The sequence below is a fragment of the Lactuca saligna genome, chromosome 4 (assembly GCF_052625555.1).
Source record: "Lactuca saligna cultivar CGN05327 chromosome 4, ASM5262555v1, whole genome shotgun sequence".
Lineage (NCBI taxonomy): Eukaryota > Viridiplantae > Streptophyta > Magnoliopsida > Asterales > Asteraceae > Lactuca > Lactuca saligna.
In genome coordinates, this window is record NC_136420.1 from 70,771,716 (window position 1) to 70,791,606 (window position 19,891).

At 33.9% G+C, this 19,891-nt stretch overlaps 1 protein-coding gene across 1 annotated transcript; it reads left to right on the forward strand.

Annotated features, from left to right (window-relative positions):
* The first annotated feature begins 12,431 nt into the window (after window positions 1-12,431).
* LOC145039740 (uncharacterized) lies at window positions 12,432-15,018 on the forward strand. Its single transcript, XM_078987758.1, has 4 exons — window positions 12,432-12,885; window positions 13,027-13,370; window positions 13,558-14,499; window positions 14,605-15,018. The coding sequence occupies exons 1-4, from the start codon at window positions 12,432-12,434 to the stop codon at window positions 15,016-15,018; spliced, it is 2,154 nt and encodes a 717-aa protein (XP_078843884.1).
* Window positions 15,019-19,891: the final 4,873 nt, after the last annotated feature.

A 19,891-nucleotide genomic window follows, 5' to 3' on the forward strand; every position in this document is an offset into this window, starting at 1 on the left:
CCATTATATTATTTTTTTAGTGCATTTAAACCCTCATATTTTTAAATTTTTTTTTAATCTAATGAATTGTAACAATAGAAACGTTGAGAATCGAGTACCTAACATTTTTTGCTATCTAGGATTTACCGAGCTTAATGCCTTAAATGATACATTCTAAAAAATATAAGGGTTTTAACGTACAAAAAAATAATATCGTGGTTTTTTTAAGATTTTGATGAAAATATGCTGGGTTTTTATAAGATTATCCCTTAAGATTATTAGCTATTTAATTTAATTTGTTTTGTTATTATTGAAAATGTTGGATGTCCTTATTGAAAATTATCACTCAAAAGCGGCTAGAGTTTTATTGACCAAAATAATTAATATTTACAATGAAAGGAAAAAAAGATTATACATAATAAATAATAACACAAATCTCTACAAGAAAAATGACTAAACTAAATGGGCAAAATAAAAGATCATATTATATTATGCTAACTTGCCCCCTCAAACTCATAATGCTACAACAAAAACACTGAGAGTTTGGTTTGTCCAGACCCGAAAAGGAAAAGACAAGTGTGTTTAGTAAAAGTATAAGCAATCTAGAGAGAGGGGGAAGACCTCAAAAGCAAAAGACAAGTGTGTTTAGTAAAAGTATAAGCAATCTAGAGAGAATGGAAACATAAGGCAACAAGATAGTCCTTTGTTAAAGATGATGGCAATTGTCAAGTATAATGAAAGTCAATTTCAATAGGCTTGATTCTCTCGTGAAAAACTAGGCAATCTGCATCATACTTTGATTGTCACAATGTAACAAAGTACACACGAAGAAGCTAAAAATTGTAAACAAGACATGGACGCACAACGCAAACGAGAGTGCCATAAATAAAACTAGAAAACTAATGAATCAATAGAAAGAAGATAAATCCATATTATAAATAGCAACATTTTATACTTTAAGCTCATCTTTGACATAGAGGCCCCTTGCCTACAACCCGTCGCAATCGTCTCCCAAGATCATGGGTGCCGGATAAAGCAAAAACCAGGAGAGAAATAGGCTACATAATCAAATTTATAAAAGTGACCAATGGGAACAACTTTCAAAGAGGATAAATGAATAAATTAAACATTAGGAAGCAGAAGACTAGGTGTAATAACAAAACCAAGACCTTTCAACAACATAGATGTACCATTGGCAACCATAAACGTACGGACCATAAGACAAGGAAAAACGATGAATAGTTAAGTGACATATAGTGAGAGACAACATAATCCATTGCCCATAAAGTAGAAGATTATGTGTTCTATAATGACACACCGATATAATATGATATTGACAAGGCACTTGGTTGATATGCAAGTAACTATTAGAATGACTAAGACATAAAAAGGACCCATAGACGAGGAATTGGTTCTAGTATCAAGCTATAGAGGTCAAGGTGTACATCTAGAATTATCCCACACAAGACCTCAAAAAGTTGGGTCGGGGAGCCATTAGAAACTGTACCAAACATCGTTATTTCATGCTAACAACGTATGGTGTAAATGATTGTAATTCAATAGATCCAGTTAGTATCAGCCAATCCCATATGCTAGGCATACCCTAATAAAATCTTGGATGTTCATATCGTTATGTTCGAGTGCACAAATATATGTTTCTAACAGTTACTGGATGTACCATTGGCAACCATAAACATAAGGACTATAAGGCAAGGAAAAGCGATGAATAGTTAATTGACATATAGTGAGAGACACCATAATCCATTGCCCATAGAGTAGATTATTATAAATTATATAATGACAAACCGGTATAAGAGGATATTGACAAGGAATTTGGGTGATATGTAAGTAACTATTAGAACCACTAAAACATAAAAAGGGCCCATAGATGGGGAATCGGTTCTAGTATCAAACTACAGTGGTCGAGGTGTACCTGTAGAATTATCCCACACAAGACTCAAAAAGTCAGATCGGGGAGACATTAGAAACTATACTAAACATTGTTATTTCATACTAACAATGTATGGTATAAATGATTGTAATTCAATAGATCCAGTTAGCTTCAACCAATCCCATATGCCAAGCATACCTTATAAAATCTTGGAATCCCATATCGTTTTGTTGGAGTGCACAAATTTATGTTTCAGGCTGTTACTATGCTCATATTGTTATTTTGGAGTGCACAAATATATGTTTCTAATGGTTACTGTCTGGAAAAATTCAATTGAGTTATAATCGATCAAAGTGATTCCAAACTTGCTTAACATTATCATATTTAGCCAAATAAGTAACAATAAATTGAATGATAAAATCTTTGGTCTATGTTAATATTTTTGACTTATCACACTACCATGCATCAATCCATTTTGCATAATCAACGAATTTCTTATTGTTAATGTGTGAATTGGAATTTGGTGATCTGAATGAATAACCCGATTTGAAAAGAGGTGAAGAAACCCTACACCGTATATCGATAAGTGTTTAAAGTGGGCTTAGGGTCTATATATAAACTTTTATTCTGATAATAAAACTTGATTTTTAGGGAACAAGAATAGGGGGCCTAAATAGGAAAAAATAAGAAAGGAAAGTCACTAATCTAGGAATAAAAAAGGAAAAACATATAAGAGAATATATGCAATTCTATACTCCCCCTCAAGATGGAGCGTGAAGATTACACACGCCCAACTTGTCAAGTAGAGGCTTCAGCTGTCGAGCACCAAGGGCTTTTGTGAATAAATATGCAATTTGGTCTTTAGAATTAACATGTAATGGCTCAACCTCCTTCGACTCAACTTTTTTTCTTAAGAAGTAACAATCCATCTCAATGTGCTTTGTATGTTCATGAAAAACTAGGTTATTACCTATATACGTGTTTTACATCTAGGTTGTCACAAAATAATTGAGTTGGATTATTCTCATAAACATCCAACTCCTTCAAGTGCCACTGTAACCAAAGAACCTTACTAACTGTGCTTGCCATTTCCCGATAATCAGCTTCTACTGAAGCTCTTGATACAACCAAATGATTCTTTGATTTCCAAGACACTAGTGCACTTCCTATAAGGAGTAGAAAAACTAGTCCTTGATCTTCTCGTGTCTAGAATATTGGATTACATGTCTAAGACCATAACTAAAATTGATGTATACTTGAATTGATAGTAGCACAGTCTTTTTGGGTTGCCCTCAAACCTAGCAATTGGACATGACGAATTTGAGAGAGAGAGAGAGAGAGAGAGATTAATTTATTATTTGATTAATAACTTGAAATAAGAAGTTTATTAATATATTACGAAAATAATATATTAATTAGAAAAGTTATTATTTAATTAATAATTAATAAAAAATTAATTAGAATTAATTAGATTAATTAAAAGTACATGGACTGTTTGGTTATTTATTGAAAGTTAAAGGAAGGATCTAGAACCTCATGGGATGAGGTGGACAAAAATCCTCTACAGCAAGCCTAGAAGATTTTTTCCAAGGCTCCTTGGATAAGGAGATTGGGTTGCTTGGTCACCAAGTAAATCAGTCTGGGGCTTATCCCTTAAACCCTAGCTTTGGCCCCAAGATTCCTCAACTATATAAGGCCATCCCTAGACCCATAAGCCATGGACAAAAATTGTTATTCTCCCCTCTCCTCTCTCGTAAGTCATACTCTTGCTAGTTTGGGTGTGAACCATTAAAGGCACGACATTTGTGGTGCTTGCTTCCAATAGATCTACAAGAAGGAATCATTGTTATTTACTACAATAACAATTACGATATGTAATCCTTAACCCTAATTTTTGTTTTTCGAAAATTACCTGGGCTCTTAGGGTTTCTTATTTGATGTTATTAGTTATAGGTTCAATAGAGAAAACATAGATTCAACTTAGGTTGCATGTAAACCTAATTGTTTTAAGTTTATTTCTTTTACCTAAATCCTATCATAGACATCCAAGCCAATCTGAATCTGTGTAAGCAACAAGGTATGTACCACCCTTATTTAGGAGTAAAATTCCTTGCCCTAGAGTAGATTTCAAGTACCTCAGAACTCTGAAGGTAGCCTCCATGTGATTTTTTTATGGATCATCCACAAATCGACTTAGCACATTGACTGAATAGGTGATGTTTGGTCTGGTGGCTTGTAGGTAAAGGAGTATTCCTATTAACCTTCGATATTTGCTAGAATTAACACGCACTTCTTCATCTTCCCTTTTATGTTTTAAATTTTGTTCCATGGGGAAGGAACTTGTCTGCACCCTATCATTCCACTATCTTCCAAAATATCCATCACATATTTTTCTTTGATTGAGAACTACTCCTTCCCTTGTACGAGCAACTTCGATTCCTAAAAAATATTTAAGTGCACCAAGATCCTTGATGCTAATTTTCTTATCTAGAAATGTCTTTGTCTTTTTAATTTTCCTGGAGTCATTACCTATAATAATAACATCATCCACATATATGAGGGACGCCACAAATGAATTTCTTGATTTGTACATGAAAAGAGAATGATCAACATGTGATTATTTAAAACCCACTTTGTTTAAAGCTAATGTGAATTTCTGCTACCAATTCCTAGATGCCAGTCTTAACCCATATAGTGACTTCCTTAGCTTACAAACCTTTGTCCCTTTACCCATTTCATAACCTTGTGGAATTTTCATATAAACCTTCTCTATTAAATTACAATGTAGAAAAATGTTATTGACATCTAACAGGTGTATTATCCAGTTTATCTTTACTACAACCGTTAAGATAGTTCGAACCATAACAAGCTTTTTTATTGGGGCAAATGTGTCATGGTAGTCAACTCCTTCCATTTGATTGAAACCCCTTGCCACCAATCTAGCTTTGTACATATCTATCTCTCCATTTGATTGAAACCCCTTGCCACTCCCAAGACTGACCATACATCCCCAAGCTTACCTGTGATATCCAACAATCATTACTTTTGTTTTGTCCTAAAATGATGATGACCTTAGTATGTATGCATGCATGTATACTTTTAACAAAAAGCTATTTATTTCTAAAGGTATAGTTGTTTTGAAAACTTTAAATCAGAGACCTTAGTCCCAATGCATTTATAGTTTGTATATCTTATGTGGTTCGATATACTTAGCTCACTATAAACAATGCTCTGATACCAATCTGTCACACCCCCAAACCAAAGATGGCGGAAACGTCCGGGGGTGGACGACTTCATGTACAGTATCACAACAATGAACATAATATTGCTCAAAGTAAATACAACCATCATAAATATAATTGAAAAAGTTACACCAAAGTATATGTTTACATGATTCAAAATCAATTACATTATGATGACAAAAATAAATTGTTGACGGTTTAACGTCCCATCCTCAAAGCGATGAAGTTTTCCTGTTTCACTGATATCCTGAGAATACAAGTAGTTTTGAAAAGTGTCAACAATTAAGTTGGTGAGTTCATAAGAGTTTTGTTTGAAGTAGAAACCGTTTTCCTTGTAAAACCGATATAGTTTGATTTCCAGAAAATCCAATATTTTCTTAGTTAAGTGTGAATAGAAATATTCTTATATGATGCATTAATGAACCCTAGAATGACCCGTAGAGTTCCTCTATAATCATCCAGCGTATATAAGTTATATAAGGTTTAAATTAGATAAAACGTTGAATACAGTGGGTCTGCCCTATGTCCACAACCCAACGAGGAACAGGAGATGAGGCGGGCACCACCAATTCTAAGCCAATCAAGACTAAACTCTTATATGACTCAAACAGATACGCTCAGCGATTATAGTTGAAGTCTAACAATTCTAGATGAAATATAGTTTGATTTCTAGAAAATCCAATATTTTCTTAGTTAAGTGTTAATAGAAATATTTCTATATGATGCATTAATGAACCCTAGAATGACCCGTAGAGTTCCTCTATAATCGTACAGCGTATATAAGTTATATAAGGTTTAAATTAGATAAAACGTTGAATATAGTGGGTCTGCCCTAGGTCCACAACCCAACGAGGAACGGGAGATGAGGCGGGCACCACCAATATTAGGCCAATCAAGACTAAGTTCTTATATGACTCAAACATGTACGCTCAACGATTATAGTTGAAGTCTAACAATTCTAGATGAAATATAGTTTTAATATCATAATAACTATTTTAAGTGAACCTGGTACTTGTATCTGTACCCCCTTTTTGTATAAAGACCCGACACTTTGTATTTGTACCCCTTTTTGAATTAAAGACCTGACACTTTGTATTTGTACCCCTTTTTGTATAAAAACTGGCACTTTGTATTTGTACCATTTTTTGTATATAAACCCGACACTTTGTATTTGTACCCCTTTTTGTATAAAAACCGGCACTTTGTATTTGTACCCTTTTTGTATATAAACCCGACACTTTGTATTTGTACCCCTTTTTGTATAAAAACCGGCACTTTGTATTTGTACCCGTTTTTGTATATAAACCCGACACTTTGTATTTATACCCCCTTTTGTATAAAAACCCGGTACTTTGTATTTGTACCCCCTTTTTGTACGAGTATGTTATGTAAATGATCATAAACTATACCTATTATAGTTTATTAAAATGTTTGAAATGTATATGTACCCTAACTATACCTATTATAGTTTAGTATATTTCTTTGTGGTGTTTAAGAATCCCATTCTATGTAAGTCAAATGTATAGTACAATATAGCTATGTTTAACTTGCTTTGTTTTGTACTAATGATTATGATGGAGGATTCTTATAAATTCAGTAACTAATTTCCTATTATAAAAATATATCATACCAAGAAATACATGAAATATATGAAGTCATCAAAGACTTAAAACTTTGCTCAACATGTTACAAAGTGTTTTGATAGTTAGAAGCTGTTAACTAATTCTTAATCTTTCTGCACTGTTTTAGAAAAATCATAGAAAATCATACGAAGTCGAAAACTAGATCCGTAAGTTCTGAGAATTCAAAAAATGTGTCTAGTTTACTCATAATTTTTATCACGATTTTTAATGACCTCCAACTTGGGTGAATAAGTCCATAATCACATACTGGTCCGGATTGTTGTTTGAAATGATAGGCAGTTTTGTAAAAATCACCATAAATTGTAGAAAAATCGTATGGAAATGTGCAAGTAGTCATTTTAAAGCTAAGAACTTGAACTATTTGCAACTTGTATAGTTTTGAAAACAATAATGTTTAAGATGCCCAAAACAGTCCGTGAATGGAGTTGAAATTTTCTTATGAAGGCTGTTAGAAAATTTTAGTTATGTTCTTGGTGTTTTAACTTGTATTCCCCCCTGAAAACTTGAGAAAACATGAAAATGTAGGGGTATGAACTCACCTTAAGTGATTTCAGTAGATGATTGTTGAATAATGGAAGTGTTTAACTCAAGAACACTTGGAGATGCCTTAAAGATTTTCGAGAATCAAGAGTGGAAGAACATTTGATAATCAGCCTTGGAGACTTGAAATGGAGAGAAGAAGTTTGAGAGAAAAGTGGTGCTTGATTCTTGGTGAAATGAGAGCAAAATGAGAGGAGTGAGGAGAGAGGATGAATATTCAGCTCTCAAAAACATGGGAATGGGTGGTAATTGAGTGTAAGGGACATTGATGTGACCTAGGTAAGGTGGGAAGGTGTGGCTGGTCATAGAGTCGGTGTGGGAGTGGTTGCTTGTGTCATAAGGTAAAGCAAAGTCAACACTCCACCTCTTTGTACTTTACCCACTAGCTTTTATTATTTAAATAAAGATTTTCATGAAAATATGATTAAATTGTGAATATTTAGGGTTCATTATGTTAAAATATGATTTTGGGTGAAAATCCCGCGTTAAAATAATTAAAAACGGGCCTTAAACGCAAAACTACGCGAAAATCGGGAAGAAAAGCATTCCCAGCGAGACCTCTCAGTCCTAGGCTGAGGTTCGGTCCCTAGGCTGAGGTTCGGTCCTTGCTGAGGACTGTAGCCGGAAACGAATGGAGGCGAGGAAGCGAAGGGAGGCTCGGTCCGACGATAAGAGGCGAAGGTGGTCAGACCCGAAATGAGCCGAATGAACAGTAGCCTTCGGGTTCGGTTCCTCCTGGGCTCGGGTTCGGTTCCTGGGTGAGGTTCGGTTCCTATAGGGAGCTTCGGGTCCTAAGAGGCTTCGCCCCTTTATAGTAGGTTTCGGGTCCTTAAGCCTATTTTACTCGTTTTTACCCCGTTTTAAGCCGTTTTTGACCCGGTTAAAGGTCGGAATGACCCAAATGACTTCAAAAAGTTACGGAAACTTTTGAGAGAGATTTGGGAGAGATTTCACATACTTGGAGAGATTTCTCATACAAAGAGATATTTGGGAGAGATTTCACATACTTGGAGAGATTTCTCATACGAAGAGATATTTGGGAGAGATTTGACATTCTTAGAGAGATTTGGGAGAGATTTGACATTCTTAGAGAGATTTGGGAGAGATTTGACATTCTTAGGGAGATTTAGGAGAGATTTGACATTCTTAGAGAGATTTGGGAGAGATTCTTGATAAGAAGAGATAGAGTGAAAACGATTGAGAGTGGTTTCATGTGTGGCATTTGTGAGTGTCCGGCTTCTCAATGCAAGGTTTGTAAACCCTGTTAAGCCTTGATTAAGGATCTTACACACTCCCGATGAGTATGCAACATTGTTTTATCGGTTTGGCTCGCCACGTACCACAGTTTTAGGTTAAGGAGATCTAGATGTTCGCACTTTTTGATTTATGATCTCTCATTAGAATAGGGAGTTGTTTAGTAAATACATAACGTAAGCCCTAAAACGCAAGGGTTAGCTGAGTTTACCGGTTTGACCTTTTGACTTTATTTGACTTTGAATTGACTAGAATTTGACGGTTGTCACATGTTTATATTAGTAATTTCGGTCAAACTTTTTTTTTTTTTTTCTTTAGTGCTATTATATTTATGTTTAGATCATATTTCTATATGTGATATCGTTAGATTAAATTCAAGATAATATTTTTCAATTTGATAATAGACTAAAAAATAAAAAAATAAAAAAAATAATAATAATAGTCGATCTTTGTAAAAAAAACTTGTTATAGTAATTTATATTGAATTCAAGTTCGTTTACTTGAATTAAAGTAAATAAAAACATTAGAAAAATCATAAATAACTTAAATAGGGAAAAAAATAGAAAACAAAAATTGTAATATGAAAAAACCTTAGGAAAAAAATATTAGAAAAACCATAAATAGCAAAAAACAGAAAAAAAAAAAATAAAAAAAAGGTGAAAAATAAAATATAATACGAAAAGAAATATGAAAAAACCTAAAAAAAAAACTCTAATATACTCTATATATACACTAAAAAATAGAAAACAAAAGGTAAAAAGTTTTAAAAAAAATTGTTGAAAAATAAGTTAAAAAATGAAAATAAATAAAATATATATATATATATATATATATATATATATATATAAAGAAAATAAAAAATGTACATATATTTATAAAAAAACCAAAAATAAATAAAGTATACAAAAAACAAAAAATAAAGTTAAAAAACCATGTGGTGTAATTTTTTTCAAACCTGAGGGACTAAATATGAACTTTTTAGGACTAATTTTGCAAAAATGTTAACCAACTTAACCATGAAACTCGTTAAGTGGGCTAGAGTGATAATTCTGTGAGAAAGTTGTGGCCACAACAATAAAAAAAATATCAGAGCTTTTTCTAATTACGCGTTAAAAATTTAGGGCTTTTATAATACTAACCATTTTTCCTTAACACAAGAGTCACAAAATGTACTGTTTGTACCTAAATGACCATTCTTAACCAAATCTAGATGAGAAAGCTTGTCATGTGAGGCATGACCTAACTATTTATGCCACACGTTAACAATTGTCATCATAGTCATCCTCTTGTTAGTGATTTTAGTGTCACCATGTTATTTTAAGTAACGAGAACTAACATGTGAGCTAAGGGGCTTCATAATTTGTACTCTAATATATGTACGGGGTTGTGCGGTGTAACAACCCAAGAATAAAAGGTAAAAAAATTCATTTATAATATAGCTAAAACATTGATACCGTTTACTCTAAAAATTCAAATCATCATTAAGTAAATCATTTATTGGAGTTCATCCCAAAATCATTCATTGCGGAAATCATAGGTGTGTGCACTGCGATCAATCGAGCCCTTCCTTTCCAAAACGATGATACCTGAAACCATAAACCAAACCTGTAAGCACGAAGTTTAGTGAGTCCCCTAGAGCATACCCCATACACAATCCACACAACACATATCATATCAGCTATAAAAGCCATCTCTACTGCATAACACATATCAATTAGCTATAAAAGCTACCTCTACCACATAATACAGGACAATTAGCTACAAAGGCTACCTCTACCTCTACCACATATCACATATACATTAGCTATAAAAGCTACCTCTACCACGTATCACATATCAATTAGCTATTGAGCCATCTCTACCATTAGCCACAAAGGTTATCTTTACCGTTAGCCCCAAAGGATATCTCTACTGTTAGCCCAAAGGCTATCTTTACCGTTAGCCCCAAAGGCTATCTCTACCGTTAGCCCAAAGGCTATCTCTACCGTTAGCCTTAAAATCTATCTCTACCACGTATCATTCCATAAATATGCCACTCAACTCTACACAACACGTATACCAACTATCATAAAAATGGGCCGGCCTTGGTGCCTTAGACCCATTGGTATGGTGAGAAAACTCACCTTGCATTGCAGAAGCTTCCCGCACGAATTCCTTTGTTGCTGCCTCGCTAACTTCCCGAGCTGCCACTACCAAACAATATACCCAATTAGCAATTGGGTCCCAAAACATAATCCTTAATCCCTTCATGGGGGTAAAATGTCCATTCTACCCCTTCCCCAGTATGATCCAAACTTAGGCCCAATTACAAAACAAAATCCCAACACTAGGTAGGCTTTCCAAGCCCACTAATGGCCCAATTTGCCGAATTAGGCCCAAATCCTCTAATGGGCTTTACCCTAAGACCGACCATATCCTTGGCACACATTATCTGACTTCTGATGGCCCACTAAGGCCCAAAAGAATCAAAATCCCTTGAATGGACCAAACTGAGGCCCAAAACAACCCAAACCCATATCTGATGAGTATGTTGGGCGTACTCCTATGTACGCTAAGCGTAGAAGCCAAATGGTGAGTAAGCTGGGCATACCTGCATGTATGCTCAGCGTAATCCCCTTGATAAGTCACTTTCCCATTAAGAGCTTAATACTCTATTCCAAAAGCTGCAATTATAGATCCAAGTCCTTATTGACGTCTTAAACCATAAAGTTGCTTACTTGATGGCTTTGCATGACCCATATAAGCTCAAACTCCAAAGATAACAATCTACTTCCATGGAAATGGTCTTAACTCATGCATGAACCTATTAGGACATCAAAGGTGGCAACTTTTTTCCTTGGGGGCTCATTTAGAACGGAGAGTAGCAACTCCATGTCCTAGAAATCGGATTGAACCACAAAGCTTCAACCTTTGGACCAAAATGGTCCCTAAACCCAATCTAAGAGATCTAAGGAGATAATCATCAAGTTCATGACTTTATACCTTGAAAAGATCTGTAAAGAAGTAACAATCCTAAATCTGAACTTCCTCTTTTGCACCAACACCTTGCCTTGACCTTTTCTTCCTTGAAGATTGGATCCAAAACACCAAAATGCTCACACAAAGCCTTCCAAGCTCCAAGAACACTCAAAGAGGATTAGGGTTTCGTCAAAAATGTCTAAGGGTGAGAAGGAGGCTGACCCTTGAGGGTATAATGTTCTTTATATAGTGGCACACCCTAAAAATTAGGGTTTAAAGACTATGAAAGTACGTCTCTAACACCCGCGACTCCTCATCCCCTCTATGTTGTGCGTACCCCAGCTTATGCTGGGCATACTCATGCTGGTCACCTTCCTTGCTACTTTTCTCTATTAAGTACCAATGATGCCAATACCCTCAAAGCACTATAACTTCTTCATTCTAAGTCTGTTTCCTACGATCTTCATATCCATGAAAAGGTGACGAGAAACCCTACGCTCCCAGCTCCACACCTGAGCCCTACAACCTTCCGAGTAAGACCTGAGACCCATAAAAGACCGAATCATCAGATTACGCTTATACCCTTGGTCTCTGAAGACACAATCGAACACTTTCAAAACCAGGTGTTACATGCGGAGTGAATGCATGTATAAGATCGAATTAGAAGTCTGTTCGACGATTAGTCGGGGGTCCGAGGTTTCCAAAGGGGCAGCTCCCCTTTGGCGGGGTCTAGGGGCTGCTCCCCTAGCGGGGTCCAAGGGGTAGACCCCCTGGCTGGGGTCCCACTAACGAATTTCTTGTAACCCAGGCATAGGGTAGAAAAATCAGTTCAGAAAGTGATATCACGATCCAAGTTGGTATCCAGATCTCCACCATAAACCCTAAATATTCCCAACATTCAAACTGATATTTCTATTTCTAGAGATGGGTGACTCAATCCGCGAGATGACCACTAAGTTTGCCAAGTTAGAGAAGTTTGAAGGCGTCGACTTCAGGCATTGGAAGAAAAAGATGCACTTCATGCTGACCACTCTAAAAGCAATATACATGCTGACTACTCCAAGACTAGCAGAGCCTACGGAAGGTGTTGTTAAGACGGATGAAGAGACAAGAAGGAGACAGAAGTGGGACAATGATGACTACATCTGCAATGGTCACATTCTAAACGGTATGTATGATGTTTTATTTGATATCCTTTGTGAATCCTTGTTTTCCAAGGAGTTGTGTGACACCCTTGAACTGAAATATATTATTGAGGATGCTTCTAGCAAGAAGTTTCTAGTCAGTGACTTTAATAATTATAAGATGGAAGATTCAAGGTCTGTCACTGAACAATACAATGAACTTCTTGGTATATACGATCAGTTTAAACTGCACCGTATGAATATGGATGAATCCATTGTTGTGTCCACTATCATTGACAATCTGCCTTCGTCCTGGAAAGACTTCACACATAACTTGAAACATCAAAAGGAGGAACTGCCATTGGTTTAACCTGCTAGTCATATTCGTATTGAAGAATCTCTTCGTGCGAAGGAAAGTGACAAATCTAAAATACCCAAAGGAAAAGTTGAACCTGGACAGCCCTCGGTTCATATGCTTGAAAACAAACCAAGGAACCAAAACCACAAAGGACATGGAAAACGTAAGCAGGAACATGTCCCAAGCAACTCCAACAAAAAGAGAAAGGATTTGGTTTGTTGGAGGTGCAATCAAGTTGGGCATTTCAAGCGTGATTATCGTGTGAATTTAGGCAACAACGGTGTTGGAAACAGTGGAACCAATGGGAAAGTGAACGGGTCTTCGGCCCAAGTTAAAGGAGATCGGTTTTTGACTTACTTTGATAATTCTAATCAGAATTATGTTTATTATGTTTCATTTATCCATGAATCATTCTAAGTGCATGATGATGATGTTGCTTGGTAGATCGACTATGGAGCAACGAACCATGTATGCAAGGATTAACGGATGTTTGAAACATTAACTCCGCTTGAAGATGGGTCAGTGCTAAAAATGGGAGACAATTGTTTTATTCCTATTTGTGGTTTAGGTGTCGTTTGTCTTGAATTTACTTCTTGAAAGACAATTTAGGTTATTTGATGTTTTGTTTGTTCCCAAGATTCGCAAGAATCTTGTTAGCTCTAGTTGTTTGAATTATGATGGTTTTAAACAAGTTATTGAGTCGGATAAGTTTGTTTTGTTGAAGGGTGGAATGTTTGTTGGCTTTGTATATTTAAATAATAGAATGTTTTGTTTGAATATTGTTGACAAATTATTACCTGTTCATAATTCTGCACTTGTATCTTCTGCTTCTAATGTTGATAAATCTATGCTTTGGCATGTAAGATTAGGTCATGTCAACTTTAGAAGGATGCATGAGATGTCAAAAGATAGATTAATTCCAGCCTTTGATATGACCCCTGATAAATGTAAAACATGCATGCTTACAACGGTAACAAAACATCCATTTCCTAATGTCACTAGAAATTCAGCTGTTTTGGAACTTTTACACAGTGACCTATGTGATTTTTATTCCACTCCTTCTTTGGGAAATAAAAAGTATGTAGTCACATTTATTGATGATTGCACTCGGTTTTGCTATGTGTATTTGTTATATTCTAAGGATGAAGCCTTAGATAAATTCAAAATATACAAAACCGAGGTGGAACTACAATTGGGCATTCCGGTTAAATGTCTCAGGACTGATATGGGAGGTGAATATATGGATCCCATATATTTTCAACCAGTGGGTATTATTCATGAGACCACGATACCTTACACACCCCAACAGAATGATATTGTTGAACGCAAAAATCGAGTTTCAAAGGAAATGGTAAACTCGATGTTATCATACTCGGGATTAAGTGAAGGATTCTGGGGAGAGGCCATGTTAATGACCCGCTATTTGTTAAATAGGGTTCCAAATAAAAGGAACAAAACAGTCCCATATGAACTTTGGTTCAAGAAAAAGCCGAATTTAAGCTATTTTCAGGTTTAAGGATGTCGGGCAGTTGTAAAACTTACTAAGCCCAAAAAGAAATTTTTGAGAGAATGTGGAATTGATTTCATATTCATTGGATATGCTAAACACTCCAAGGCATATAGGTTTTATGTAATAGAACCTAATGATTCGGTTTCAATTAACACTGTTATCGAATCGCATGATGCAATTTTTGATGAGATGCGGTTTTCATCGATTCAAAGGCCTAAGGATATGACTTTTGGTGCTAATAAAGAGCAAAATTCAGAAAGTCAAGATGGTGGTATCATGCAAGAACCACACGATCTTCGTAGAAGCAAAAGAGGCCAAATTGTGAAAAATTTCGGATCCGACTTCCAACTATATTTGGTAGAAGGTTCAAGAGCTGAAATTAATCTTGGATACCCTTATTGCTATAGTATTGAAGATGATCCTAAGACATATCAAGAGGCCATAAAGTCTCATTATAGTGCCTTTCGGAAGGAAGAAATTGATGATGAAATGTCATCAATTCGTGAGAACAACATATGAGTGTTGTCTGATTTGCCTCCGAGTATGTGTTCGGTTCTGCAAGTTAGCCAGGTTGAAGTTTAACTTCTTAATAATTCCCTTGATAAATGTATGTGCATATACATGGAAAGGAGTTACCTACATGATTGTGAAGTGTAGCCACATTTCAAGAGGTTATGGACTTGACCTTGATATGATCATGATAGGATTGGGACATACGGTTTCATAATAGTGTTAAGTTATATTTTGCTAGAAATTCAATAAACTAGCATGTATTTTACTTTTTGGTATTCAAAAGGGTTGGCGGGTTCAATTATTAGAACACCCTGATTCTCGAGTATTTGCAAATGTATGATACTAAGTGGAAATTTAATTGTTTCGATATTTTCATTATGTACTAGTTTGGCTTGTTTGATAAGGTTATGTTTGTTCAAGGGTTACATTAAAATGGGGGAGGATTGTTGGTGATTTTAGTGTCACCATGTCATTTAAGTAACTGGAACTAACATGTGAGCTAAGGGGCTTCATAATTTGTACTCTAATATATGTATGGGGTTGTACGGAGTGTACACATGTATAAGATCAAATTAGAAGCCGGTTCGACGACTAGTCGGGGATCCGGAGGCAGTGCCCCTGGGTCTGAGGTTTCCAAAGGGGCAGGGCCCCTTTGGCGGGGTCCATGGGGCAGAGCCCCTAGCTGGGGTCCCGCTGCCAGGTCAGCGGTCGGGGTCGAGGGGCAGTGCCCCTGCGGGGTTTGGCGCACCCACAACGACTGATTGAAGTCATCAACAATGGTTAAGAAACAGTTTGCTCATTTGAGAGATGGAATTCGATATTTTCCCTAAATATCACAATGTAAAAGCTCAAAACAATATTTTGTTTTAACGGGAGTAATTGGAAAAGGTAACCTAGAGAATTTTTCCTTAACACAAGAGTCACAAAACGTACTGTTTGTACCTAAATGAACATTCTTAACAACATCCAGATGAGAAAGCTTGTCATGTGAGGCATGACCTAACTATTTATGCCATATGTCAGCAATGGTCATCATAACCATCTTCTTGCTTCCTATAATCTCCATTTGATAAATCCCCTTCGCACACTTACCTACTCTAACTAGCTCCTTTGTCTTAGGTCTTTCATAGCATAAAAATCGGGGAAGGAAGTTACTATACACCGAAGATCCCTTGCCAATTGGCTAACTGACAACAAGTTACATATGAACTTTGGAATATGAAAAACGCCCTTGATTCGCAACCCACTGGGCAAGTTGCAAACACCCTTTCCTTCAACATGTATGGAGTCACCATTTGGTATAGTAATGGAGGTCTCTATTTTGGTTTCAAGCCAATCTACTCTGTGGGCGATGTGCTCGGTTGCACCGGAGTCTATAATCCAATCATAACAATGATTGACATTCCCTATCGTGTTGGCGATTATTGGTACACATTCTTCAACTGAACCATTCCTTTGCATAAAGATATTCATAAATTGTTAATATTTTTCGTTGTTGAGTCCTGGTAATGGACTTCTTTCATTTTCTCCATTTTTCATCTTGGTTTCTATCTTTTCTTGTCTTCCCTTTTCTGACCACCATTCTGGATAGCTTACGAGTTTGAAACAACCATCTTTTTTGTGACCATGTTGTCCACAAACCATGCATTGCCCCATTTGATCGATTGTTGATTTATCACCAATCATGGCGATTCTTTGGTGTTTAGGGTTTTGGGTAAGTGGCTCTTATAACCCTCTCTAATACCATATAAACTTTTGTTCTAATAATAAAACTTGGTTTTTAGGGAACAAGAACAACATGCCTAAATAAGCAAAAATAAGAAAGGAAACTCACTAATCTAGGAATAAAAAAAGGAAAAACATATAAGAGAATATATGCAATTCTATACTATATGTCCTAATCTGAACACGAAAAACACTTATGCCATGGGGGGTGCAAAGGATCCCCCTCGTGGTATGTACATGTTTAGTTATTCTAAATTTCGTTGTATATGGGCTCGACCCTATAACTGCTAGGGCATTATGGTTATAAGTATTTATTGTTAGGGATTTCCTTGTAATCTCATTTTGTAACAATCGAGTAATAGAAGAGATCTCCGATTCCTATGTGTGGACGTAGGTCACATCTAATGGACCATGTTAAATTGTAGTGTTGTTTTATCATGTTATTTTGCTTCTTACGTAACACTCATCTTGTGGTTTAACTTGTATCTTACTAATGTAACCTCACATAGATTTACCATTTAATTTTTTTTTCATAACATAACTCCAAAATCCATAGCTTTACCATTTAACCGGACACTAATTTACTTAAACAAATAGCCTTTTCCCATTGCAATCAAAAACTAATAAAGAACGCAACATCAAACAAATAAAAAGACAAACCAATGAGGAAAAGTTACTACATAAATAACTAAAATGAAACAATGCCAAAAAAAAAAAACTCTAACGAAGACATAACATTACATTGTTAGTAAAAACAAAACATTGTGCGACGAGTGCTCGACATCAAATCTACCTTCAAACAATCAATGACTATGAAAAGAAAGCTATGATACCATGAAGATTAACACTAAAATCATCTAGTGTTTTATCGATCAACAAAAAGTATATTTACAATGAAATGAAAATGATTATATATAGGTAATAACTTGGGTAGGTTTATCCAAGGACTAAATAAAATGGCTAAATTAAAGCCTAACATATAGTAAAGCTGAAGGGTAGTTGTGTAGATTAAATAAAGTTAAGGGGAGAAAATGAATACGTTGAAACTATGGATGCTGATGTTGTTGGTTGTACCATTGCAGTTATGGATGTACTCTATCCTTATCATACATACTTATAAAGCTAACATTTTTTCTTGAATCTCATGCATTTGAAACCCTCCATTCTTTTTTCCTTTCACCACATTCATTTGAAACTCTCATGACTTTTCAATTTCTTTATAATAATAATTATAATTTGGTAATTAGGTTAAAAAATATCAAATCTAAAGTATAATCATATATAAACTAAATTTCAATATTAAAATAATATCTTTACTCCTACTTATAAAATTATGTTTTTTTTAACATTTAACATATTATACTTAATTTAATAGTATTAATATATTGTTGGATGTAAACCATTATCATTTAAAGGTATAATTTTTGAACAATTTGTATAAAATACTTAAATTATTAATTAAAATATAACATTATAGGCTCAACATATATATAAATTTTATTTAACTTAAACAACCCAAAGATTATTTTCTAAATAGTTAAAAGTGATAAATGGTAGTGTCTTTCTAATAATGATTGTAAGTTGGTTAATAAGGTTAAATAAATAGCAAACTTAAAGTGTAATCATAAATAGACTAAATTTCAATTTTAAAATAATATATTTACTTCTATTTATAAAGTTATGTATTTGAATTTTAACATATTATACTTAATTTGTTAGATTTAAAATGTTGTTGCATGTAAACCATTATCAGTTTAAAACTACAACTTTTGAACAATCTGGACAAAATAATTAAATTGTTAATTTAAATATAACATTACAGTGTCAACTTAAATATAAATATCAGTTCCACCAAAAAAACCAAATAATATTTTATAAATAGTTAAAAGTGATAATTTATAGTGATAAATGCAAAAACTAAATTGTAATATCAGTTTAACTAAAATATTTCATAAATATATTTTTATAATCGTTAAAAATTTTCAAATAAGTAGATTAAAATAACTTATAATAATAATAGTTAAAAATAACTCTATATAAATTATTATATTGTTATCTTTAAAATCAAAAAATAATGTTTGATGTTTTAAATAATTATAATGATAGAAATTAAAACATCAAGCAAATAAATTTTAAAAAATTAGTTAACAATAGCAACTATAAATAATATTAAACCATGTATAGTATTTAATTTTATTGATATGTAACTCGCGAGTAGAAGTTCATTCAAACGATTGAGATTATGACGTTATAATAGATGTATATATATTATCATATAATTCAAAATAATCAATATATTATATCAAATTAATATACGAATTATTATATCAAATTTAACAACAACGTTAGTGTTATATTTAATAAAATATAAATTTGTAAAGACTTCAACTATATAGGTTTTTCTGTGCATTACAATGTCAACTCAAATATAAATTTCAATTCCATTTAAAAAAGTAAAGAATATTTTGTAAATAGTTAAAAGTGTTAAATTATAGTGATAAAAGCAAAAACTAAATTGTAATATCAATTTAACTAAAATATTTCTTAAATATATTTTTATAATCGTTAAAAGTTTCCAAATAAGTAGCTTAAAATAACTTATAATAAAAATAGTTAAAAACAACTCTATATAAATGATTATATTGTTAGCTTTAAAATAATAATAAAAAAAACAATATTTGATGTTTTAAATAATTATAATGATAGAATTTAAAACATTAAGTAAATAAATTTTAAAAAATTAATTAACAATAAAAACAACTATAAATAACATCAAATCTTATATTATATTTAATTTTATTCATGTGTAACTCGCGAGTAGAAGTCATTCAAACGATTGAGATTTTGAAGTTATAATAAATGTATATATTATATCAATTTAGTATATACAAATTATTATATCAAATTTAACAATGTTATTGTTATATGAAAAAAACATATATTTGTAAAGACTTCAACTATATAGGTGTTTCTGCGCAACGCGCAGTCATTCGTCTAGTACTATATATATTATTTTGTGTCATTCAGTCCCACATGTTTTACTCTATATAACATAGGGAGAGTCAGAAAACTGATTATAATTTTTCTTATTTCTTTTTGAGAAATTAAATTACCTCATATTTTTATAATAAATCACCATTCAGTTATATTTTAT

What these genes read in the sequence shown, in the direction of transcription:
- LOC145039740 (XM_078987758.1), top strand. Translation starts at nt 12,432, where the DNA reads ATGGGTGACTCAATCCGCGAGATGACCACTAAGTTTGCCAAGTTAGAG. An exon ending in CGATCAGTTTAAACTGCACC is followed by an intron (nt 12,886 to 13,026) that starts GTATGAATATGG and finishes TTCGTATTGAAG; the next exon opens with AATCTCTTCGTGCGAAGGAA. An exon ending in ATAATTCTAATCAGAATTAT is followed by an intron (nt 13,371 to 13,557) that starts GTTTATTATGTT and finishes TTTGTGGTTTAG; the next exon opens with GTGTCGTTTGTCTTGAATTT.